Source organism: Tachyglossus aculeatus, chromosome 9 (assembly GCF_015852505.1).
Source record: "Tachyglossus aculeatus isolate mTacAcu1 chromosome 9, mTacAcu1.pri, whole genome shotgun sequence".
In the NCBI taxonomy this organism is placed as follows: Eukaryota; Metazoa; Chordata; class Mammalia; order Monotremata; family Tachyglossidae; genus Tachyglossus; species Tachyglossus aculeatus.
The window spans coordinates 18553579-18581307 of NC_052074.1; the positions used below are offsets into that span (position 1 = coordinate 18553579).

Consider the following 27729-nt stretch of genomic DNA (forward strand, 5'->3'; position numbering starts at 1 on the left):
AACACTGAATTCAACTATAGTCATCTTTAACCCCGAGCTCTTTTTTGTGGAACTGGAAAATTATCCAACCAGGTAACGGTTGATGACTTCAGTGATGACAGTTCCAGCACTTGAAGGCGCTAGGGATGTCACTTATAGAATTTATTCCAGTGATATTACAGTGTTATGGCCCTATGACAAGATTACCTTCCCATGCTGAGATATACAAATTGTTGGTCACACAGTGGTTTTAGCAGCCATTCTTGCTCACACTAATAAAAATCTCAACACTAAAGGAAAACTATTTTAGGAGCAGGTGGTGGTGGAAAGAATATAGTCCTAGGAGTCAGATGGCCTGAGTTCTAATTCCAGCTCTGTCCTTCGCCTGCTGTGTGACCTTGGGCAAGATACTTAACTCTCCAGCATGTACCTCACCTTGCTGCCCTTAACCTTTTCCCTAAATATTATTCTGTAAGCATCTCCCACTCCTCAAAAATCTCCAATCATTGCCTGTTCCACTCCATATCATTCAGAAATTTCTAAGCATCTACTTTAAGGCACTCAGCTCCCTCCCCACTACTTATCCTCTCTTCTCCATTCCCTAGCCCTCATATCTTGGTCCTCTCAAGCGAACCTACTCATGATGCTTCATTCTTCTTTCTCCTACTGCTAGCCTCTTGGTCATTTCACCAAACCTTCTACCTAGAACTCCATCACTCTTCAATTCTAGTTGACCACTGCTCTTCCCATCTTCAAAGCCACTCTGAAATCACATTTCCTGCAAGAGGTCTTCCCTAGTGAGTTGCTCATCTCCTAGTGAGTTGCTCATCTCCCCACCATATTTCCCCCTATACTGCTACTTCACCACCTCTGTGTCAATTAAGCACTTGGGTATTTCACCCCCCAAAACATCTAGGTATGTAGCTTTATAGTCTCCTGTTTCCTCCGTACTGAAATGTATTTTAGTGTCTGTTTCCCTCACTAGATTATAAACTCCTTGAAGGCAGAGAGTGTGTTGAAATCTATTCTAATCTCCCAAGCATGTCACACAGTGCTCTGCACAGAGAATACATTGCTCTGCACAGAGAATGCATTCAGCGAGTCTATCAAGGATATTTACTGAGTGTGTACTGTATACAACAGAGTTGGTGGCCATGATCCCTGCCCTCAGGACCTTATAACCTCATCTGTAAAATGGGTTTGAGACTGTGAGCCCCATGTGGGACAGGGACTATGTTCAACCTGGTTGCCTTGTATCTACCCCAGTACTTGGAACAGTGTTTGGCTCATAGTAAGTGCTCAACAAATGCCATTATTATTATTACTGTTGATTGATCTGAAAGAGCAGCTCAGTTACAGGTATTCCAAAGAATACAGAATCCTTTGCCATCTGCTACTTTCAATTATGTTGTGTCTTTAGGTCTCCTGAAAGCCATTTCCTAGCCCCTGGCCTTCCTGAGCCTAGTTAAGTTCTTACAGCCAAAGATCTTGTTCTTCATTTCTATCGTTCTCTATCAACATCTTAGTAAAGTGCTCTCTGTTCAGTAGAGCTTTATAAACAACACTGTATGAATTTCCTGAATGAAGAGGCGCTTTTGAAACGTCAAGTTCACACTAAAGTAAGAATGATTTCACATAAAACTGCCAACTTTAGTCCAGGGAATACAGTGGATTCCCTAGATATTGGGTTATTGGAACAAGGGCCAGAATAACTTGAAGTAACAGAGAGCTGCCAAAATTACATTATGTCCTTTATGCTATCCACACCCCCCTTTCAATGCCTCCCTTTGTTTCATTTTCCACACCCCTATGTTGTCCCCATGCCCAAGAGTCACCCTGTTGCCTTTCAACTCCTTCTCATCCCCAACAAGATAATACTTATTTTAAGTCTTTTGAAGTGAATCCATCAATAAAGGAATAGTGGGGGAGAAGAAGCAAAGGTACCAGAGTTTGTTTGAATTATGTTGCATTGTCTCACAGAGCTCAGACCATCTTTGGAACAGGTGTTATTCCTGAAAATTTTGGCAAAAGAAATTATATAAATTATACAACATATTTCAAGAAACCTGACATGGGTTAAAATTTGTAATGAGATGCCAGAATGGTTTATAATGTGGGCTTAAATTGTGCAGGATTTCATGGCAGTAAAGACTTGACAGCTTTTTGGGAGTTGCTTCAGGTAGAATCACCTAGTAGCTTTCTTATTGATTTTTTAAAGCCTGGGAAATAAGGTATTTCTACCACATCACCTAGAGCAGATTTTTCAGGTTGTCTTGTATTGCTCTTGTGTTCTTCCAAACTGGGTAAAGACTTCTTTCTAACACCAATATCTTTCTAAGCTGTAGAAGCCATTGTGCCTATTTTGAATGATTGAAGTGGTAAAAAAAAAACTAGTTGATGATTATAGACTCCTTGGGCAGGGAATGTATCTATTAACTCTGTTGCATTATGCTTTCCCCAAGTGCTTAGTACACTGCTCTGCATACAGTGAGCACTCAATAAATACCACTGATTGATTTCAATTTTCTAGTTCACTTGTCTCTCTAGGGAGCAAACCCTATGAAATTTTGGTAGGCAGGGAAGGTAGGTTAATTTCTTGTATAAGGGATTCGCAAAGGTTTATCCAATCAAGAAGGAGTTAACTCCATGCTGAATCCTCTCCTTATCAAGGCTTATCTTTCAGCACAAGAGTAAATTAGACATTCTTAATTTAATGACATGTGTTGGTTGTTTCTCCAAATTTTTAGGCACACCCATTTGCAGAAACCTGTATTTCCTGCTTATGATCTTATCTTGTTCCTTTTGGAAATGATGACATCTGCTTGCAATGTGTTGGCCAATGGGTGCCACTGATGGCAATTTGGTGATTTAGACCTTCTCAAGCATGTGTAGCCATATTCATTCATTCATTTAATCATTTTTATTGAGCGCTTACCGTGTGCAGAGCACTGTACCAAGTGCTTGGGAAGTACAAGTCGGCAACATATAGAGACGGTCCCTACCCAACAACGGGCTCACAGTCTAGAAGGGGGAGACAGACAACAAAACAAAATCTGTAGACAGGTGTCAAACCGTCAGAATAAATAGAATTATAGCTATATGCAAGTCATTAACAAAATAGAGTAGTAAATATGTACAATTAAAATCATTAGAGTAATAAATCTGTACAAATATATAAAAGTGCTGCGGGGAGGGATCGGGAGGAGGAGTGGAAAAGGGGGACAACAGTCTGGGAAGGCCTCCTGGAGGATGTGAGCTCTCAGTAGGGCTTTGAAGGGAGGAAGAGAGCTATTAACACCAGGTGAATATTTCTTAGAGAAGGCAACCACCCATCACAGTGATGCCCTTTTTATTTTAAGGACAAATCTTTACTTTTCAATTCAACTCAGTCAGTGTTTTATTAGGATTAGCCACTGTATTCTATGTCCATTGCTTTTAAAAAGCAACTTTGCTATTGATCTAAATACCTGCTAACCTGGAGAATCTAGCTTTCTCTTTATAGAGATAAATTTTATAAGTTACAGAAAACTACTAAGGGAGAGTTGCAAACTTCTTCTATAGAGCTAATTTCTTAAACTACTCTATAATTTTTATGACATTTGTTAAGCAATTTCTATGTGTCAAACACTATAGAGTACAGGCCCAGGAGTCAGAAGGACCTGGGTTCTAATCCTGCCTCCGACACTTGCCTGCTGTGTGATCTTGGGCAAGTCACTTAACTTTTCTGTGCCTCAGTTACCTCAGCTGTAAAGTCGGGATTAAGACAGTGAGCTCTATGTAGGACAGGGACTGCATCCAACCTGATGCTTATAGTATAAATATTCGCCATCATATTTCCATGTAAAATTGTCCAGCAGTAGAATCATTTGATGTTCACATCTTCACTGACAAGGATATGTCTTTGTGATCTTAGAAGCTAGTTCAAAAACCAACTTAAAGCCCAATTTTTAATGCCAAAGGAATCCTCAAGTCCATTTTTCAAGTTGAATTGTGACACAATCCGAAAAAGACCTTCCGAAGCCAACCTATGGTGTAAAGCTTTAGAGATAACTGATTCACATTTCCAAAGACTAATGAGAAAATCAATAGGCCAACTAGGATGCTTATTATACTCAGGGGGAGTAATTGTTTCTTGTGTGAACTTCCTAGTCATCTATGTTCTTGAGTAGCAGCATGATGTAGTGGAAGGAGCACGGACTTGGGTTCTGATCCCGGCTCTGTCAGTTGCTTGCTTTGTGACCTTGGGCAAATCACTAAACTTCTCTGTGTGCCTCAGTTCTCCTGTTTTCCCTCCTACTTAAACTGTCAGCCTCATGCAAGGCAGGGACTGTGTCCAACCTAATTGAACTTGTTTCTATTCCATTACTCAGAATAGTGTGTGACACATAGTAAGTGCTTAACAAATACCATAAAAAACTTGGAATATATGACATATGAGTATATTCTCTTAGCCTAATGAATTAGGAAGTGTGGAAGAAGATAGGGAAGGATCAGAGGATGTTTTGGGTAGGGGTAAGCCATTTGTGCATCTGAATGAAGGTAATGCAAATCTTTCGAACCCTGAATCCCCTTTTCAGTTGTCCCCATGTCTCCCTAGTAAAACTGTATTCATGGTATTTGGAAAACACTTGAGGATTTTTTCAGAATAGAATGTGAAACGGAAACATCCCAAATTTGTGACTTTCCATTCCCTTTAAGTTTAGATTGAAAATTTTTGGCAGCAATGAAACTCTCCTCAGGATTGTTTAGACCACATAGGGCATTTGCTTAAATGTTGTGCAATGCCAGCCGTGTGGTAATCCTTCTAACACCCCCATGAGGTCACCTCACTCAGTATCATTACACCCATGTTGCTGATGAAGAAACTAGTGTGAAGTGGTGAAGTGACTATTAAATAGCTCATTCTTACTAACATATCTTTCATTTCTGATATTTAAAGGCCCAGTTTATTTTTCTTAGTTAAAGAGATAGCACATGCCTGCCCTTGCTTATTCTCTAGCAAATTAGTATTGTGACTATCAGTTATTTCACTTGTTTATTTTCACATCATACAATCATTCTTTAGATTTAGAAGGAAATCATGACATGTTTATTAGGTGCTTGTCATATGCTAGACATATGAAAGTCACAGTCCCACACTCAGGGAGAAATAAAATATTTTGAATAAGGACAGAGTTCCCCAACTCATGGCCATTATTATTTGTCTTCATTAGATCACATTATGTGTGAAGGCATGAGTGCCACTGACATATGGATTATTCAAATGTAAATATAGAATATGAGTGGCATATGCCTTTTCCTTGTGTGGCTCCTTGCCCTCAAGACACACCATCAGTTGCTGAATTTATCCTGTTATTCTTTCCCTAGGTGTTTGTCCTCTCCAGTCCCAATAAGAGTCCCTTTAGGCAAGGGACTGTGTCCGACTTAGTGTTCTTGTACTTCTCCCCCACACTCAATACAGTGCTCGGTACATAAATGTCGTTACTATTACTCTCGTTCCTCAAAAAGATAACCTGTGAAAGAAGGCCCAACCACAGGCATCTAAGCATGTCTTCGATCACATGTATTTTAAAAGTAATGGCATCCGAATTTCAATTGAGAAGCAGCTTGGCCTAGTGGATAGAGCACTTGCCTGGGAGTCACAAGGACCTGGGTTCTAATCCTGACTCTGCCAATTGTGTACTATGTGATTTTGGGCAAGACACTTCACTTTTCTGGGCCTCAGTTTCCTCATCTGTAAAATGGGGATTAAGAATGTGAATCCCATGTGGAATAGGGATTGCGTCCAACCTGATTTGTTTGTATCCAACCCAGAGTTTAGTACAATGTCTGGCCCATAGGAAGCGCTTAACAAATACCAATATTATTACTATTTTTATTATTATCATTATTAGCAATAATGATAATAATAAAATGTTTCAATTGGACAGAAACTCAATTTTTTGCATGCCGAGAAATGTGTAGCAATCTCTTACATTAGTTGCATGCACACCCAACATTAGCTCTGCTCTGTACTTAAGCTGTCTCGGGTTAGGTGTCAGAATGGTATATCAGCATTCCAGCCCCTCTCCCAGGGACTGAACCATCTCCTCTGAGCCCAGAGAGCTTGAGAGCAGAAGAAGGTGGGGTGGGGAGAGTTAAAGAGTGGAAGCTCCATTATTTTCACTCTCTTTCTCTCCTTCTCCACTTCCCGACAACTTTAGAACTCATTCTTGGCTTTGGGACTCCTGAGCCAAAGCGGTTCCAACTTTTTGTGGGTTTCATCGGTACCCCTTTTGGTGCTGCAAAAGAACTGGTGCTTCTGAGACCTGGCTAAACTCACAGAAGCAATTTAGAGATGACTCCAACTGCAGAATCAAAGGAATTTGCAGTCTCTGGAACAAAGCCCCTCCTGTGCTACTTAGCCTTTTTCCTCAGTGTTGTTATGTGACTAGAAAGCAACACATTCTTTGAATTCCCTTGTTCTGTTTTATACACACAGACACAGTCTATCTTTCTCTGTGTTTCTCCATCTTTCACTTTCCCATTCTCTCATGAAGGGCAGGAATCCTATTCCATGCTATACTTCTATAATTATATATATAAAATATATATATAACTATATATACTTCTATAATTCAAACACCAAGATAATAATTGATAATAATTGTGGTATTTTTAATGGTATTTGTCAAGCACTTTCTATGTGTCAAGTACTGTATTAAGCCCTGGAGTAGATACAAAATATTCAAGTCCCACATGGGGCTTGTAGTCTAAGTAGAAGGGAGAATAGGTATTGAATCCCCATTTTGCAGATGAGGGAACTGCAGAGAAGTGACTTGCCCAAGGTCACACAGCGAAAATAAGTGGCAGAGGCAGGATTAGAACGCAGATCTCAGACTTCCAGTCCTATGTTCTTTCCACTAGGCAACACTGCTTCTCAAGATCCAAGACTAGATTCTAGACTGTGAGGCCACTGTTGGGTAGGGACTGTCTGTATATGTTGCCAACTTGTACTTCCCAAGCGCTTAGTACAGTGCTCTGCACACAGTAAGCGCTCAATAAATATGATTGAATGAATGAATGAATGACTGAAGTGAGTACTAGACCCCTGGGGCAAGTGATGAGATGAACCCTAACCCAATACCTCTCAGTCGGTGAAAACGAACTCAAGGCTACCAAGATCTTTTCTCTTAATCTGAATGCTCTCATTTGAATATTATTTCCATAATTTTACAAATTCAATGTGAGGTCTTGCCTGCAAGTTCAGAAGCTAAAATAGGCAACTGCAATTGGATTGAAATTCAGTGTTCAGGGTTTATCACATTAGTGTATGAAAATGGGCTGTCAAAGATATTGATTGCTCGAAACCTGAAGGCTGGGAGGAATTTCTGAAGACTTCAAGTGCACATAATATTGGCAGGCTTACAGCAGGTGAGACCAGAAAAGCTCTCAAACTTCTCTTTCCCTGTCCCTCCTCTCTCCCAGGGATTGCAAATACAACAGTAGCCCAACTCCTTAATTGTTGTTGAATTGGTGGAGGTTTTTTGCTGAATTAATCATGCTATCTGTTCCCTACTATAGCTGTTGCTGTATTTTTCTCCTCCACCCCTTCAAATTGATAACCCTTAATGGGTTTGTTCCTCCACCCCTTCAAATTGGTAACCCTTAATGAGTCAGAGACCTTGTTTCAATAAATATTTATCTATAGTGGCTAGTTCTAGTGGTAATAATAATTGGATTTATTAAGTGCCTACTGGGAAGCAGCATGGCTCAGTGGAAAGAGCACAGGCTTGGGAATCAGAGGTCATGGGTTCTAATCCCGGCTCCACCGCTTGTCAGCTGTGTGACTTTGGGCAAGTCACTTAACTTCTCTGTGCCTCAGTTACCTCATCTGTAAAATGGGGATTAAGATTGTGAGCCCTACATGGGATAACCTGATCACCTTGTATCGCCCCAGCACTTAGAACAGTGCTTTGCACATAAAAAGTGCTAAACAAATGCCATCATTATTATTGAACATACTGCTCTGTATTAAGTTCTTGGGAAGTGCATCAGAAGCACAAGTAACATCCTCTGCCCACAAGGACATTACTCTCTAGTGGGAAAGATCAACTTAGAAATGCTTTTCAAGCAAGGGAATCAGAACAAATAAAATTGGCTGTTCTCTCTCTCTCTCTTTCTCTCTCCCTCTCTCTCATCAACATGTGTGCTGATGGTGGGCATAAATATATAAACTACTAAGTCCAAGAGGTGGCTGAAGGGTTGATGAAATTCAGTATACCAAAAACTAGCCCAGGAAGGCTTGTTAGAAGTGGGATTTTAAGAGAGCTTTGAAGATGAGAATGGCTGAGGTCTGTGCTATTCCTATTGCTACTGGTTCCCTATAACTAGGGAAGTTTAAGAGAACAATATGTATCTGTAGGAAGGAATCAGGGATTGTCCCCTGAAATCAGGGACATCTGGTATCTTTAGCTTAACAACCCACAACTGACATACTGCCTAAACCAATGTTAAACCAAATAAACATAAACTTCTAAAGGTGTTTGTCAGTGTTGATCATAATGAAAGTTGGCTTCAGTGTTTCTGTTTTATCCTCTGTGGGTGTCTGCTTTTATGCCCATTTTTACTGTGACCTGTGATGCCTGGTGGCAGATTATGACCAGATGCTTCTTTCCTCCAGTATTAAATTCATCTTTGATAACTCATAGCCTAAACAATTCCACAAACGCCCATCATCATGGGCCTTTTGAAACAATACAAAGTTCTTGACTCTAAGAACTCCAGTTTCAAAACTTGCAGGAGATGACTATACAGACTTTGGTGTTTCTTGATTAATGGTGCACTCTCTCCTTTCACTTTTTCTCTTTTTCTAGTCATTCCAAGATTTCAGTAGTTCACGAACACTGGAGTGGAGGGCAGAATGAGTGAGTCGTCCTTGATCCGACCAACTTAGCCTCCTTTCCATGTTCTCCTCAAGGACAGGAATTAGATCTGATTTCCCGAAGGGATCTTACTTGACAGGCCTTACCATCCTATCAGTTGTACTTATTGACTGCTTACAGTGAGCGGAGCACTCTACTAAGTGCCTGAGAAAATTCAATACAAAAGAGTTGGTTGATAAGATCCCTACCCACAAGGAGTTTATAATCTACAGGGGAAGACAGATGTTAAAATAAATTACAGAAAGGGGAAATAAATGGTCGGGTACAAGGCTATGTGCCTAGGTGCTATCAGGCTAAGGGTGGGGTGAATATTAAATGCTTAAAAGGTGGATAGGTGATGTGGAGGTAGAGTGAGTGAGTAGGGGAAATGAGGGCTAAGGGAAGGCCTCTTTGGAGAAAATGTGATTTAGTAGGACTTAGAAAGTGGGAAGGGTGGTGGTCTGTGAAATATGAAGTGGGGAGGAGGGAGTTCCAGGCCAGAGGGAGGGCGAGGGCAAGGTTCTCAGTGGTGAGGAAGATTAGAATGAGGTACATTGAGTAAGGTGGTGTTAGAGGAGCCAAGTGCATAGGTTGAGCTGTAATAGGAGATTAGCACGGTAAGGTTGGAGGGAGAGAGCTGATAATAGAGGATTTATTCTCCCCCAATCTAATTTAAGCCCTGTACTAAATAGTGGCTCACGAAATTGGGTTAGGGCAGCGTGGTGTCTGCTGCTATGAGGTTTCAGAAAGATTCTGTTCTCTGACCCCAAGTAGCACCCATTCTCCCAGCCAGCAGTCACCCAGGGCATGCCACTGGGCACAAGGGAGACCAGACAACAGAGTGTGGATGGTTCAGGGAAAACCATCACCGCGACTGCAAACACAGCTCAAGTGCTGATGGTAGGATACTGTCCCCTCTTAACCACTAATGTCTGAGCAATGCTCACCCTAATGGCAAGGAAAAATTGTGCTCTTGTATCTTCATGGGCACACAATGAATAGGCAAGAGATTCTCTGTCTAAAACATTTATACCTATGGATGGCATCTCTCTGGCAGCAGTATCTTTGAACCAAAAGAGACTGTTCTATCATGTTCAAGACCAACCCTGGGTTATATTCTGCACACCTCGATCAGCCTACACACACACACACACACACACACACACACACACACACACACACACACACACACACACACACACACACACACACACACACACACACACACACACACACACACACACACACACACACACACACACACACACACACACACACACACCCCTGCCCCCCACCTCCCTGCTCCCATTTCTTCCAACACCTAATTACCTTTTATCCTCCAGACTGTAAGGTCATTGTAGTCAGGAAATGTGTCTGCTAAATCTCTTGTAGTGTACTCTCCTGAATGCTTAGTACAGTCCTCTGCACATAGTAAGTGCTCAGTAAATACCATTGATTCTATCCAGAAAGACACAAATTTTCAGAAGAATATTCCCTAATTCCCAACACATAGTGAAGACGTGTTGTGGAATAACTATGTATACAATGAAATTGTGCTATAGTGCTCCTTAATGACATGTTTTGCCACATATCTCTGTAAAAACACCAGCAAGTTTCCATGTTATTCTCATGTCACATTTTACCAGATAATCAACCACATTTAGATCATTGATCACTTTTGGTGCAAGACTTTGTTATTCATCTTATGGTGGCATTTACAAAGAAATAAATTGTTTCTGCATACTGATGGTCCCTAATCAATAGGTCCTTTATCAACCAATCAATGTATTTCTTGAGTGCTTACTATGTGCAAAGCACTATATTAAGAACTTGGAGAATACAACAGAGTTGGCAGACACATTCCTTACCCACAGTGATATTGCAGTCTAGGGAGGTAGACAGACATTAATATGTCAAAAGATCTTTCTATACATGGGCTTTAAAAAAGATCACTCAGCTCCACCTGTAACTGATTCTATTTTGTTGTCTTTTAAAGATATGCAGAGCCTAGAGAAAATGTTAAGAGAAGCTGTAATCTATGGCCAGCCTCGAAGACGCAGAGCCTGGAAAAAAATCCTCATCCTTGTGGAAGGCATCTACAGGTAAGAACATAATCAGAGATACTTTTATACTCTGGGGCCAGAGTACATCCAAGAACCTACAGAAGATCATGCGCCCGGAGCCAAATTGAGAATATAGAACTGTCCAAGTGTGGAAGCTTATAGTCAGCCCAGCTTCACCTCTCCAAAATGCTGGAAATCTCTAGGCAATAGGCTAAATCTCCTATGAATAGCCTCCAAAATTACACTGCAAATCTTGGCATCTTCAGGGCACTGCAATCCTGCAGGCTCTGAGCTGTAGACTAGACTGTAAGATCATTGTGGACAGGGATCATGTCTTCTAACTCTGTTATATTGTAGTCTCCCAAGTGTATAGTACAATGTTCTGCACACAGTAAGCACTCAATAAATACAGTTGATTGAGAATGGCATAAATTAGCCACTTTTACTGAGCACCTCAGAGTGGGTGGGAAGATTTTCCTTAAATAGCCAGGATGGCCTCCCAGAAGGTTGTGAAGACATGGCTACTGTTCACACTCAGCACACCTAAAACATCCAGTTTGGCTTAGAAAGATTTTATAATCTAAAACAGCTTCAGATCAACATAATTAACATTTTTAATCTATAAGGCTCATCAATCAATAGTTGGTTCTTTTTTTGTTTTGCAGGCAGGGAGGGGTGTTTGTTTTTTCAGAAAAATCCCAAAGTGTAATGCAGAGAGTTAGAATTTGTCCTCTGGGCATTTTTGAAGGGTTCTACTGAACCCTAATATAAAGAAGCTGCATTTTTTTTCCTACCACGAAATTACAAAAAAAAGGAGAATATCCAGATGAAATGAAATATCCAGATGAAATGAAAAATCCTACAAAATCAATCGGTTAGTTGTATTTATTGAGTGCTTACTGTGTGCTGAACTAAGAGCTTGGTAAAGTACAATATAATAGAGTAGGTAGACATGTTCCCTGAGCATGAATCAGTTTCAAAGAAGAAACTGCAGATGGGCTCTATCTTATAACAATATAAATGTGCCCTTTTACCTTTATTATCATACATGTGAATAGTAACTAATATTAGAAAGAACATTAACTGTGATCGCATTCCTTTTCCCAGTGAGGATAAGAAATAAGAAATAATTTCCTTGAGTTTGCTTTATAAAATGTAATTGCAGTTTGCTTGCTGTTTCTGTGGGTGTTTTAAATTCTACCGGAAGACAGTAGAGTTGTTTTTGAGAATTAGAAAGCTGGATTCCACCATGATTTATCAATATGTTTTAGGGGGGCAACTTTGGATGCTGGTACTAGTAAAAAGTCTTTGAGATCCCATTGGAATAATTAACAATTCAGTGAATCCAAGCTGTCTCCTTTCTTTATTCCTTTTCTTTTTTGAAAAAGAAATAATGCTGTGTTGACTCCATGTTGCCACAACTTCAGGGATCATTCTTTCTTCTGCCTAATCTGTGCCAGCTGCTGCACACTATGAAACCAGGGAGAAAGAACAAACTGGCTCTTATCTAAACACCTGTCATTCAGGATTGGAACAGCTTAAAAGCTGATCAGCTGATCCAAAACAGGCTGGACATCTCCTTTTAAGCAGAATAAACAGAACCAAACTGCAAATAAACATCCCTTGGCACAACTAAAGGAAAGCTAAGTTTTAAGCACTTTGATCATGGGTGAAATTAAGTGGACCACCAACGTTGTACTGTCAAATAGTCTTGTCAGTTACCCGGCCTACAGAAACCACTACAACTGCTGTGCTTTGTTTGTGTTTAAACCACCTCAGCATTACTACAGTATCAGCATCAGAGGCTTATGTCAGAGTGAGGAGTTGACAAAACCACAACATTAATGCAGCTAGGGGTAACTTAACAGCAAGGCATTGCCGATCCTTGATCGCCTTGGGTCGCCTTTGGCAAAGAGTTTCTGTTCAGATTCCTGGAGATTCCACTCAATTGTGAGCTCTTTGAGGGCATGAGTCTTTTAAATAATAATGATGACATTTATTAAGCGCTTACTATGTGCAAAGCACTGTTCTAAGCTCTGGGGAGGTTACAAGGTGACCAGGTTGTCCCACAGGAGGCTTCATCCCCATTTTACAGATGAGGTAACTGAGACCCAGAGAAGTTAAGTGATTTGCCTAAAATCACACAGCTGACAAGTGGCAGAGCGGAATTTGAACCCATGACCTCTGACTCCAAAGTCCATGCTCTTTCCACTGAGCCACGCTGCTTTTCTTACCAATTCCAATGCATTGTGCTATCCCAAATGCTTTAGACCATGTTCTGTACACAGTAAGTGTTCAATAAATACCGTTGATTGATTGAATGATTGATTTGAGATCAGCGAGCTCTTCTTCCCTTTCGTCAAGAGAAGCAGCGTGTCTTGGTGGAAAGAGCACGGGCTTGGGAGTCAGAAATCATGGGTTCTAATCCCGTTCCGCCACTTGTCAGCTGTGTGACTTTGAACAGGTCATTTCACTTCTCTGAGCCTCGGGTACCTCATCTGTAAAATGGGGATTAAGACTGTGAGCCCCACGTGGGACAACCTGATCACCATGTATCCCCCCAGTGCTTAGAACAGTGCCATCATTATTATCATGAATAGTAGGTGACGCCTTCCAAATAAAGGACTTCAAACCCAAGGGCAATGAAGATTACATGAACCTCACACATCCTTCCATCTTTCCTTCTTTCAGTCTTTAATCTTATGGTAAGTATAGGGTGTCACCTGAGTTTAAGAACTAAGTAGAAGAGCTACAATTGCATTGGCTCTCTTCAAATGAATTTTATGTAGATAAAATTTGTATGTGCTTACACAGACTGTGTTGTCTGTGATCAGATAAATCAATCAGTCAATCAATGATATTTATTGAGTGCTCACTGTGAGCAGAGCACCGTACTAAGAGCATAGGGGAGGTACCATAAAGTAGAAATTTAAAATTACAATATTAAGACCAATGCTTTAAAAATTGTTTCCTCTTCTCTTTTCCTTCTCACCTACCACTATTTTAGATCTCTTCTCTAGTGAGACTGAGGTATGCATATAAAGTCAGGGTAAGGTGAAGAAGTATATTGAGGACCAGTAGAAACCAAAGCTGGAGCCCCAGTGGCATTGGTCAATGTCTTCTTGGCCACAGTTTAGAGGCAACTTTAAAGTGGGACTGGAATTTAAACAAGAAAGGATCCATCTTTATAGATTAATGATGATCAGGGCTTCCTTGGGTAGCTAATATTCTGAGCAAGATATGTTCTTCCTGATCCCAGACCTAAAAGTGTGACATCATGGGGACAGAATGACCAGCTCTGAATCTTCACTGGGGAACCAATCCCAAGACTGTCACCCAACAGATAATAATAATAGTAATAATTATGCTACTTATTAAGTGCTTACTATGTGTCATGCAACTGTACTAAGCCCTGGGGTGGATACAAGCAAATTGGGTTGGACACAATCCCTTTCCCATGTGGGGCTCACAGTCTCAATCCCCATTTTATAGATGAGGCCCAGAGAAGTGAAGTGACTTGCCCAAGGCCACACAGCAATTAAGTGACAGAGCCAGGTTTAGAGCCCATGACCTTCTGAATTCCAGGCCCAAGCTCTATCCACAATGCCAGGCTGCAGAATCTTCCAACTATACTTAGGATATCTGGAATTTTCATGACTAATCTCCATGCTTGCTTTCCCAGAAAAACCAAAAATGCTATATTTTCTAGTGGGTTTGAGACAACAGGGGTAGGGGCTGGGGAAAAAAAACCCCAGATATTTTTGTATCAATTTTCAATGGAAAAATCTGTAGGAATGATTTGGATCTGTAATGAAGATGATTCTTAAGTAACTTGGTTTTCAGTGTGATGTAGCCAAAGTCTTGGTTTCATGGTAAGGTTTATCATATTGGAGGTAGCTAAAATTTTCTCCAAATTCAGCCAAAATACCAAGACTTTCCCATCCAGATAAATACAGAGCCAGAAGGCCATAACCTGTCCTTGAAATGTCCAATGTTTTCCTCTGTAGCCAGGAAAATATGGTAAACTAAGTGTACCTAATTATGGTAATTCATATTTTTTTTTCCAATTTCAACAAATAAAGGAGAAAAAAAAAGAATTACAGTAGCCCTTTCATTTTAAGTTGGCCTGAAACATTTTTCCCTCTTAACCTCTTTCCTTTGATTATGATTTTGACCTTACAGGAAGATTTTTTTTTCCACCACCTAGGCTGGGTGAATGGGAGTACTCTTCCAATATCTCCAGGTGGCAACTACGTTTGTGGGAGGGTGAAAGGTAGAGAGGGCGAGACTTTCTAAAGTAGTACTTTTACATGTATAGTTCATAAAGAAATTATTCAGGTTGCCAGTTCAAGAATAATTCTTCATCCCTGTAAAATTAGCTCTTAAAATATACAACATTTGCAGATATATTTTAGCAGTTTTCCTTCCATTCAGGTTTTAAAAAAGCCTTCCATTCATAAAGAAAAATGAAAATTCCACTCTCATTTTTCATTATTATTCCTGACACCATGAACTTTTTCATCAAAATTTATTGAGGTGACAAAGACACTAATGTCATAAAGTAGCTGAACTGGATGTCAAACTGGAAAAAGAATCAATTGAATTTTTGCTAGAGCCAGAAAAGATAATTTGAGTAAAAGTAACTGAAATTGTTGGGAAAGTTAGGTACTAACTAGAGCAACCAACTTTAAAATATCCTATATTAATTCCAGAAGAGAGATCAAGAAGTCATTAATCTTTGTAAAAGAATACAAACATATTTGGGGCATAGTCCTGACAGAAATTAGACTTGCCTGGACCAAGGATGACTGTAACAGACCTCTGTAAATTCTTACCAACACTGAACTTGCTTCCTGACCATATGCATTTCCAAATCAATCATTTGCCTTTGTGAAATGTCAGGCTTCTGCTAGCATGTAACATTTTAAAGATGAGTGAAATTCTGGAACTGAATTAAAGCATGATGAATGTGTTACTCATGTTGCGTACAGTGCAGTTTTTCTGAAAAACTGAGAGTAATTGAATCTAAGGACAAGTCTTCTACAAAGCCACAGTTAATCTGAAAATTTGGATTTTCCTAAGGAGCTTTCTAATCCTCTACTGAGAAATGATTCCCCATGAGTGTAAGAAAACAATTTGCACTTGCGTTTAAGATGAGAAAACTGTTATTCGCTTCTCATACAAAATAAATCTGTGCCCCAAATACTGACTCTAGAGCAAAAAAGGCATAAAAAATCAATACAGTATTTGCACTTTACCCAACTCATCTCAAAAATGTGAGCCTTATTCAGGGATTAGAAATCTAAAGACGAGGCACTCCAGGGAATAGCACTATGTGAATATGACATTGGGTTAATTCATTTTTAATAATATACTTCTCTAGATGAGGTCATTTAAGATTGTTTTAATTAGCTCCCTCATGTTTCTAGGGGTCATGCAGAGGCTTGATAGTATGGCTTAGTGAATAACAGCATGGGTCTTGGGGTCAAAAGGATGTTGGTTCTGGTCCTGACTCCACCACTTGTCTGCTGTGTGCCCCTGGGCAAATCGCTTAACTTCTCTGTGCTTCAGTTACCTCATTTGTAAACTGGGAACTGAGACTGTGAGCCCCACGTGGGACAGGGACTGCATCCAATCTGATGTTCATTTATAGTAACGTGTCTCCCACCCTCTAGACTGTAAGCTCATTGTGGGGAGGGAATGTGACCGTTTATTGTTGTATTGATCTCTCCCAAGCACTTAGTACAGTGCTCTGCACACAGTAAGCACTCAATAGATATGATTGAATGAATGAATCATTTTCCCCACCTGAAATCCATTTCCAAGTTGAGTACCTGGACTTTGTCTTTTATTGAAAAACAGATGGAAATTCTCTACCATACTTTTTTTAGTCTGTTTTGTCTATGTATGTCCAAAGACCGAAGGGAAATATGAATTCTTGGATGGATACATGTTACTAATTAGCGTTTCTTCTTGTGACCTAGCATGGAAGGTTCCATTGTTCGTCTGCCTCAGATCGTTGCCTTAAAGAAGAAATACCATGCTTACCTCTACGTGGATGAGGCCCATAGTATCGGAGCCATTGGGCCAACAGGGAGGGGTGTTGTCGAGTACTTTGGGATGGACCCTCGTGATGTTGACGTGTTGATGGGCACATTCACCAAAAGTTTTGGAGCAGCCGGAGGCTACATAGCTGGGAGCCAGGTAAAAATAGAGCCACATATAGTAACAACCTTATTTATTTATTTAGAGAGAGAAATGAATGTGTGCCTATACTCAGGTACTGTTTAGAACCTGTCTGCATACTGTCCACCTCTATAATTAATGACATTTTATCATTATTGTTGGTAGTACTAATAGTGATTATTTAATCATCAAAATGGCATCCTTTGAAATAAGAATTACCTTTGGTGGAATTTCAAAAAAAATAATTCTAAGAAAGTTCATACAAAGTAAATTCTTCCCCGAGTTTGTATTTAATTGGCCAGTGATGTTTGGCCTGGTGGAATCTCTCTAGGAATTGGGAAGAGATCTTTTGGCAATGCGTGTGTTCTGCTTTTCGGACTCTCCAGGGAATCCCCTTCTGCAGCCAGAAGGCCCCACTTGATATATGCTCTCCAGAGAGTCTCCTTTGCATGATTATGGTCAGCTTCCCATGGTGCATTCAACTGGTACCTGAGCTGTTTGGGTTTGATGTGACTGAAGGGAGATCTAGTGATTCAGATGATTCCCTCAGTCTGCCATTTTGCCCTTGGGCTATCCTTTGCCTGAATGAGCGCAGTCATGAGAAAAGGATTCCACATCGTGGGACATTCCTATTTCAGATACCGAGGCCAGCAGGGAATTGTCGCTAATGCATTGAAAATGTATGCCTCTTGTCAGTTCATTTTAACATTTAAATACACTTTTGCCCTTGCCCCGACCCCTGTTGTCTCCTTGAGAATTCTATTTCTTCTCATCAGGAGTCGTTTGACTAGAATTGCCCAGTAGTGGTTTCAGTCAGTATTTGTCATGACTGCCCTGAGGGTCAAGTCTAATTTCACTCTATGTCAGATACATTTTCATCCTCATGATGAATACCTATTTTCCTGTGTCATTACCGGCTGGGACATCTAATGCTTTTCCTCTTCTGAGTATTTGTTAATTCCTTCAAATAGCCCAGTGAAGTAAATGCTGCCATATATTTTTTTTATCTGATGGATTTTATTATATTTCGGCTGAATTTCTTTCTTTTGAAAGTCCTCTCATCTCAAGCTGCTGTTTTGTGTCAGTGGCAGCCATAGTCAGAAATGGTAAAGGATTACATATCTTTAAGTCAGAGAAGTACAGATAGCACTGTATGAACTGTTCCAGATTCATAAATCTCTCTCTGCAATTGAGCATGATAGGCACAGCCCCAAAGAATTAAACACTCCATAGCATGCAGATGAAAGTGATTCTGGAATCTGAAACATTAGCATAAAGATTTCATGTTGGTCACTAGCAAGGCTGTGAAGTGGTTGTTCTCTAAAAGGAATAATCTCTGAGGTGATTTCACCCTCAAAAAGCAACACTAGCTGTAGGCTCCTTCAATAGACTATAGCTCCTTGGGAGGGCAGGTATCATGTCTAATAATAATAATAATGATCATAGTATTTCTCAACCACCCATGTGTCAAGCACTGCACTAAGTGCTGGGGTAGACACAAAATAATCAGGTCCCAATTTAGGCTCACAGTCCAAGTCATAGGGAGAACAAATATTGAATCCTCATTTTGCAGATGATGAAGCTGAGGTTCAGAGAAGTTGAGTGACTTGCTGAAGGTCACACAGCAAATGCTTAGTGCAGTGCTCTGCACACAGTAAGTGCTCAATAAATGCGATTGAATGAATGAAAGTGACTGAGCTGGGATTAGTACCTATAGCCTCTGACTCCCACACCTGTCCTCTCTACCTACTAACATACTGTACCTTCCCAAGGGCTTAGTACAGTATTCTATACACAGTAAGCACTCAGAATGTAGCACTGATTGTGGATTCAATACTGATTACCTCTAGCCCTATAGCATTCCTTCTTTCCATAGCATACAAATGCTTTATCAACTTAAACTTGGTGAATTCTCAGAAGTGGGCTGTGAAGATTAATGAGCTGTGCTCTGCCTGAGGATTAAAAATTAAATATGTAAACTTTCATAAAATCCCCAGTGCTCCCTTTTTGTGAAATGTTAGAGAAACAGAATCACCCTGTCTCTCAGATGGTGAAGGTCGGGTGAGCGCAGGGGAGGGGAGGGAACCTTTATTTAGGACACATTGCTTGTAAGACTTGTGGTTTTGTGATTACTTTAGCAGCACAAAGTATTTTGACCAAGAATAACTTTTGTTTCCTGTACCTAATGCACCTGAATAAACTTAAGCAAACAGATCCTTGAAATGTGAAACATTGCCAAAGTTAGTAGATGTCACAATTTCCATCCTTGGTTTCCTTCATTTAGTGTCCACTTGTAACTGAATCCTGTGAATTTTTGTATTCAGGAAGTAGATTCAGCTGACCTTATTTTGCTCTCTCCTCTCTGTAAAGATCAAAAAATGTCCAGATAACTGAAATATAAACGTACATGTTTGCTTGAAGTATCTGGATAAGTAGTAGCATCCTGCATACCTATGCATTCTTTTCTAGGTAATCTGTCACATTAAGCTAAAGGTCAGCAATGGATGGTTTTATAATATATTGCCAGTGTATTTTCATATTATAGAAAATTAAATGGAATTTTTGTACTGCTACCCCTCACACAAGGTGTTTATATGTGTTAATGGGTGTATATATTGGAGAGAGATATTCATCAATGGCAAGGGAAAAATCTACAATAACAGAACTGCTGTCTGTTCCTCCTCTATGTAACTAGCAAATACCGCCGTAGAGGCATAGATTTTTAAAAAACATGCAGTAATAATAATAATGATATCTGTTAAGCACTTACTACATGTCAGGTACTGATCTAAGCTCTTGGATAGACACAAATTAATCATTTTGGACACACAGTCCCTGTCCCACATGGGGCTCACAGTCTTTATAGGAAGGGAGACAGGTATTGAATCCCAATTTACAGATGAGAAAACTGAGGCACAGAAAAGTAAAGTGACTTGCCCAAGGTCACACAGCAGACAATTGACAGAGCCTGGATAAGAACTCATATCCTCTGACTGCCAGGCCTGTGCTCTTCGAACTAGGCCATGCTGCTTCTTCCTTGATCCTGTAAACTCAAAAACCAGGGATCAGGTCTTGTGTTTGTTTAAAAATGTTTCCCCAGTGTCTAGTACAGTGCTCTGCACACACAGGGTGGTGGGTGTTTGTGTGCACAGAAAGACAGTTCCTTGTTTTACTGATACCTTGTTGTAGGTGCCTCCATTCAAGGATCGCAATATTAGTAATGTTGTCCCACCGTCTGATGGTAGGGCATGGTTCATAGGAGGTGCTGGTATAAATTATCAAGAATCCAGCTGTGTCTTCCATAGTAGGTCCAGTTCTCACACATGTAGAAGATTGCACACCAATACAGTTTTATAAACCTTCAATTTGGTCTAATGTTTGATGTCCTACTGTTGCCAAATTCTGTAAAGTCAATCTCCCAAAGGTTATTATTGTAGGCCCTTATTTTTTTCATGATTACTTACACATTATTGACAGTGTATGGCTAGGGAGCAGAATAAGATGACAGCATTCACTTCTATGTTGCCACTGAAAATCTTCATAGGTAGGATTTCCACAGTGTACATAATATAATTCCTGCCAGGCTTATTATCAGCTGGTAGTGCCATGCAAAATCTATGAAGTGATTCACAGTCATCTGCACACTGGAGATCCTCCGTAAATGTTGTTGATGACATGGATGATGATCAAATATCAAACAAAAAAATGAGGCAAGTCAAAGTAGCCTGCCTCACAGAAACAAAAAAAAAAGAAGAGGTATTTTTGTGTGGTCAATTAAGCTATTTCTTGTTGAGATACAATCAATTCTCTCATGAGAGACAGTATTCAGTGCATGTTTTGGATAAAACACTATTGGAGAATTAGGGAACATTCTTCTGACCACACAGGTCACTGGTTTTGTACTGCACACTGCATTGAACACCACATAGATATCATAATACGAGTTTTCCTTAATAATGTGTTATGGGAGAACTGTCTGTTTATTAAAGTCTTAGACTTTCCTTTCCTTCCAGGTGACCCCAAAAGAATTCTCATTACCAATGAGCTTCTAAAAGTTGGCTCTGAAACACTCTAAGGCAGTGGATAAGTTTTAGTATTTTTTATTTTACCTAAATATATAAATATGTATGCACACACATGGATTTAAACTAGACAAGAACTTTCAGAATCTCAGACCTAGGCCTTCGTTCAGTAGTAGTAATAGTATTTATTAAGCACTTTCTGCCTGCAGAGCACTGTTTAAAGTGCTGGGAGGTTTACAAGTGGGAATTAGACACAGAACCTGCCCATCAAGGGTCTCACAACCTATGAACAGCTAGGAAAAAAGGAAATGCACACTTATTTGGAGAGGTGAGATTTTTTTTAATGGAAACCCAGGTTTTCCAGTTTATGCATTTATCTTTTGAGGATCCAACACGTTCCATATGTGCTGCGAAAATTCTCATTCCCTGTGTTTTCTTCTTTTAGATTATTATATTTTACTGTAACATACCCATACATTATAAATTCATAGGCACACAATATTCAGTATATTTTTTATCCTGGCTATTTCACGGTATTTCATAAGTGATATGAGACAATAATCCATGAGGATAACTAAAAATGAAAGAAAGTGGAAGAAAACCAGGGGAGAAAAATGGAAAGCAGTTTTCCACCCAGTCATGACTGAAGTCCAGAGACGAAAAGGATAGAAAGAACTTTCTCATTATATGAGGATTGGGAGAAGCTGGAATAAATTACAGAGCTTCAAGAAGTTGTAGAATCTCCATCGCTGGAGGTGAACCAGAGACGGTTTAGGTCAGTTTCTGCTGGGGCGTAATCTTTTGAGAATCCTTTCCAGCCTATTACTCTGATATTCTGAGGTTGTATACCGCTTCTCTAGCCACCACATCTGTAACTTTTCAAATGCCCAGATTAATATATTCAAGCAATTCTGAACATTAAAATCTAATATTTGATGAAAACTAATATATTTTTAATCAAAAATCACTTTGAACCTTTAGGAACAGTTAGAGCTGGTAAGAAGTTGGAGAATTAACTATTTTTGGTCCTATATGACATTTTTCCCTTTCAGGTTAAGCTTTCTGTAGATGTTTACTGAAAGCTTTTTTTTCTGTCTAAAGACTGCCTGAATTGAGCAACAATAGGAAACTTGTTTTCTCTGATATTTAGGATTTTCAAAGGAGTATAGTGAAATTTCACCTGTAAAATTCTAAGAAATCTAAAAGCAAAACAAAATAAATTATATAAAATTATATATATGTATGTACAAATACATTTATGTATATATATATATATATATATATATATATATATGAACATTAATGGGGAAATAAAAATACATTTGGAGCCCATGCTAATGAATAGCAACCTAATGAAATCCAAGGCAAATATTTTTTCAAGGGAAATGACTTGGAATTTGCAATTCAGTGCTAAATTTAGGATCTGTAACTTTTTCTAGATTTGGCATGAGTTCATCCTATTCATTTCTAATTTTGATAATATTAATAATAGAACAGAATATCATGTCATTAAAATTGCAGTATGTACATACTCGGTACTTATGCCTCTCAGGACACTGAACAACCATTGTTGTGCTACATATTAAAGGGTCCCCTTCCTCCCTGTTATCTGCTAATATATTATCTTTAAAGCTAAAGTTTGCAACTCGGTCACCCTAATTTCATATTTGATCATCTGGCTCTATGCAGCTCTAATGTGAAATCCTCCATCCTTTCGAGACTTAGCCATTACAAATGGCTTGTTTAGAGGAAGGACCAGCTGACGAGGCTTGTTTGGCTTATCCACTTGTCCAAACGTGTCACGGATTTTATAAACTCTGTTGACCCCAAATTCTGGAGTCCCAGTTTTCAGGGAACACTGGAGAGTATTGTTTAAAATCCCTAAGTGTTTTCAAGTATGTTGCACTGTTAGAATTTTCTGCCACCAACAGTACCCAGAGGAAGATAAACAAACCAAACACAAGTAGCACTTGGGGTCCCAACACCATGAGACTAGCTCTCAGGAGGAGAGGAGGGAGGAGAGAGGAGATTGAGGAGCACTGCAGGAACCCCTGATCAACTCCAATCTGAGTTAGAGTCTGCCTGGTGAGGATTTGCATTCATTCCAAAGGGCTTCATGACTCAGACTTCCACCAGCTCTGGTTCTTTGATATGCTATGCTTAATAGCCCTTTGATGTAAATGGGGGTCATGAAATGGGCATTAAAATGTTTATTCAAACAATCCTCTTGTCTGAATTCCTCAAGCAAGTCAATTTCTGACCTTGAACTCCAGGCCTATCGGTAGAGAAAATAACCAGGATTTTGAACTTTAAAATGCATGCTGAAACATCCCTGAAACTTGACCTAAAGGTCTCGCTGGGCAAAGATGCAACACAGGTTTGGGCTGTAAAACCCGTTACCGACTGCTGACACCCACCTCAGAAATTCTGAAAGGGAAATCTGAGAGCCTTAGGTGTCCTCCCGTGCTTGTTCACTCCATAGCACTTTGGATCCAGCTGGGCAAATTTGTGTGAGTCCATCCGCGCAGGTCTTGGGTACAGCTAGGCCAGACCAAAAATAAGTATATCTCCAGGCAACTGATAACATTTTCCCGCCAAAATTTCAAACCACATTTCCCCTGGTACTGTAATTCTTCGAGCTGGGGTTACCTTATAATAATAATAATAATAATGGCATTTATTAAGCACTTACTATGTGCAAAGCACCGTTCTAAGCGCTGGGGAGGTTACAAGGTGATCAGGTTGTCCCACCAGGGGCTCACAGTCTTAATCCCCATTTTACAGATGAGGTAACTGAGGCACAGAGAAGTCAAGTGACTTGCCCAAAGCCACACAGCTGACAATTGGAGGAGCTGGGATTTGAACCCATAACCTCTGACTCCAAAGCCCGGGCTCTTTCCACTGAGCTATTCTGGCTGTGTCATGTTTATAAACCTAGGAAAATTTGGAATGGTACCTGCTATATAAGCACCTTGTGAGCAGGGAACATGTCTGTCAACTCTGTTATATTGCACTTTCCCGAACACTTGAACCATATGCAGGAAACGTTCAATAAATGCCACTGATTGATGTAATGGATTTTAATGTCTGTCTTCCCTTCTACAGTCTATGTAAGCTCCTCGTGGGCAGAGAACATGTCTACCCACTATGTTATATTGTACTCTCCCAAGCACTTAGTACAGTGCTCTGCACACAGTAAGCACTCAGTAAATATGATTAATTTATCTGTGCCTCCATGTCCTCATCTGTAAAATAAAGATTCAATATCTTTTCTCCCTCCCCTAGATAGTGAACCTCACATGGGCCAGCGGCTGTGCTCTAACCGCTTATTTTGTATCTACCACAGTGCTTAGTACAGTGCTTAGCATATAGTCAGTGCTTAACTAAAACCAAAATTATTATTCTTCTATTGCCACCTCATAGCATGTTTTTAATTTCTCCCCCTGGCTTCTTGAGCATTTCCTAGGATTAGTTCCATCCAAGCACTTCATATAGTGCTCTGCACACAGTAAGCACTCAAATATGATTGAATGAATTTTTTGTACACTTCAGTACAGAAGTAGATGAATTTTTGTTTCATATTAAATTTCTTTCCCCAACCCAATTCTGGTGAGACGCATATCCTGGATTTCCTCCATCCACTTGTGTCCTCCACTTCATCTCAAAAACAGAAACGTGCTTTCTTCCTGTGGGTTGGTTAATTCTGACCATGTATCAGGAGCTTGAACCACAGGGTGTTTGATGCCTTTCAATAAGCTGTGCTATGAAGTGATCAGAGTGAATTTTTAAGCTCTCTTCTTAATCCAATACAGTTATCCTAACTAACCTAACAATAACAATGGTAATAAAGGTATCAAATACTCCTTACCTGCCAGAGCACGCTGCTGAGAGCTCTGGGATAGATACAGATTAGATTCAACCTCTCTCCGAAATGGGCTCAATCTAAGGGGTGGAAAAGCAAGAAAAATAATAATTGTGGTATTTGTTAAGCACTTACTATGTGCCAAACACTGTAGTAAATGCTTGGTTAGGTACAAGATAGGTTAGACACACATGCAACTCCTAGTCTCAGCAGGAGGGAGAACAGGTATTTTAAGCTGCATTTTACAGACGAGGAGACTGAGGCAGCAAAAACTTAGGTGACTTGCCCCAAGTCAAACAGGCAAGGGGCAGAGTACAGAGTTGTCATTAGTTTGGTAATCCTGTCCAAGAGGCACCTGCTAGAATCCCAAGTCACTTCAGCCTCCCATCAACACCAACTGCACTGTCTGTTCTGTACCTCTAAGTCTCTCAATCTCGATGTCTAAGGTGGAGGGTCATGTCCTCCTTGCTGGATAATGAGCTATTGTGATACCTCCTGTTCAGCTCTGGCCCTGGACAACTCCAACTGTTTGTCGTCCTTGCCCAGGGTCACATAACAGGTGAATGGGAGAGCTGAAATTAGATGAACCCATGCCCCTGTCAAGATTTTCAGGGCTTGCAACTGGCAAGAAGCCCGGTTGTCCCATCAGGATATAAGGGATCGTGTCTTTGATATATCTGCCCCAACTAGCTCACAGACTCATGTTCACAGTTGCCAAGTTGATATGTCAGGGAAAGGATGCAGCCTCATTATAAGCAGTGCCATCTTCACAGCAAACATCAGAGAAAGAGATGATCTATTGCAGCAGGCTAGAAAATGTTTGAACAAAAAGAGAAGTGAGGCAAATGGAAGTTCAAGCCCCACTAAAACTCCATAACACCGGGTTCAGATATCTTTTTCTGTCACTTTGGCCTTTGGAGAGAAGATTCCATGTTCTCTTGCAAAAACTGAAGTTGATTACATTTTCTCCCCTTCTCTAAGGAACTTGTGGATTACTTACGAACTCACTCGCACAGTGCTGTGTATGCCACATCCATGTGCCCACCTATAGCAGAGCAAATCATCAGGGCAATGAAATGTACCATGGGACTAGACGGAACCACACAGGGTAAGACTCCCCTCTGTGTACATACAGTTATTCCGGGTTGGCGTGTGTCGGTGCCTTGTTCAGCTTTGTCTCCAAAATACCCCCATAGGCTGGCTAAGTATCTCTTGGGCACTTTTTATTTGTAAAGTGCTTTTCCTCCACTGTGGAGTAGTGATGCCTTCACTTTACAGGCAATGAATCTAGTCATCGAGGGAAGAAAATGACTTCCTTAAAGCTGCACTATTGAAACTGTGGCTGAGCCTGGCCTAAAACCCAGGGTTTGTTTTATTGCCTTACCTGCACTGAGTCTTTTGCTTTCTAGAACCTTCCTTCTGTCCTCCTTGGCCTTGAATAGAATCACAAACTCTTGGTAAATGGGCTCAATTTGCAAAAAGGAAGCATTTGGTTAGACAAAAGAAAGAACTTCTTGACTGATCAGTTCATCCATCAGCTTGGCCTAGTGAAAAGAGCATGGTCCTGGCAGTCAAAGGGCCTGGTTCTAATCCCAGCTACTCCACTATTGTGCTGTGTGACCTCGGGCAAGTCACTTAACTTCTCTATGCCCCAGTTCATTCACCTGCAAAATGGGGAGTGGCACTATGAGCCCTATGTGGGACAGGGGTTGTGTCCAACCCAATTATCTTGTATGTGCTCAGAACAATTAATACCTGGCACACATTAAACAAATAACAAATACCATCTTAAAAAAGGCATTTACTGAGCGCTTATTATGTACCTAGTGCTTGGGAGAATTCAGTACAGTAGGAAGGCAGGACTATTCAGCCATTATATAAAGGGGTCGATATTTCCTTGACCCTTCAGCTTCTAACAGTGCATTAAAGGCTGTTTTCCTGTTCCCTTTTCTGTCTCTTGCAAGTTTCACCTCCTTTCTCACTTTGGCTTTGTGTTCCCTCCCCCCTTGACACGTTGAACAGGAGAATTGTGCAGTACCAAGAGAGGGCACAGCCAGCATGGGTACCCCGCTGTCTGAGCTTGGAGGGTGAATCCAGGCACCCCCAGCCAAGTAAATAAGCCTCTGGTAAGGATTCTCTGAGCCACTGCTACTCCAGGGACTATGGGGCTTTGTGCAGCCTCCAACATGGCATAGCAACTTCTTCCTTGCTACTGCCTCTGCTCTTCCAAATCCCCTCTCCCCATCTCACCTGAACTCTCTCAGATGGTTAGGGCACTTCACGTGGATTCAGAGGAAGAGGTCTGGCCCAGGAAGCACTGGTCATAGACCTGGGAGAGAAAGGTGGGCAGAACAGAAACCAGAAGTGACGGAAGAAAGGGGAGCTGCCAAATGGCAGTCAAAGCTGTCCCCTTAATAATAATAATAGTTGTGATATTTGTTAAGTGCTTACTATGTACCAGGCACTGTGCTAAGCACTGGGGTGGATACAAGCAAATGGGGTTGGACATAGTCCCTGTCCCACACGGGGCTCACAATCTTAATCCCCATTTGACAGATGAGGTAACTAAGGCACAGAGAAGTCAAGTGACTTGCCCAACATCACACAGCAGACAAGTGGCATTCTAGGATTAGAACTCAGATCCCTCTGACTTCTAGGTCTGTGCTCTATCACTAGGCCACGCTGCTTCACTGGAGACTGCCCATGCCCAAACT

The 27729-nt window shown here is 40.5% G+C and overlaps 1 protein-coding gene across 1 annotated transcript in view; it reads left to right on the forward strand.

Moving 5' to 3' along the window:
• The window catches only part of SPTLC3 (serine palmitoyltransferase long chain base subunit 3), a 115285-nt gene that overhangs the window by 54753 nt on the left and 32803 nt on the right, over positions 1–27729 (forward strand). The window contains exons 7-9 of the mRNA XM_038751639.1: positions 10879–10984; positions 16930–17149; positions 25997–26123. Coding sequence (XP_038607567.1) covers positions 10879–10984; positions 16930–17149; positions 25997–26123 — 453 coding nt within the window. The remainder of the gene's footprint in view (positions 1–10878; positions 10985–16929; positions 17150–25996; positions 26124–27729) is intronic.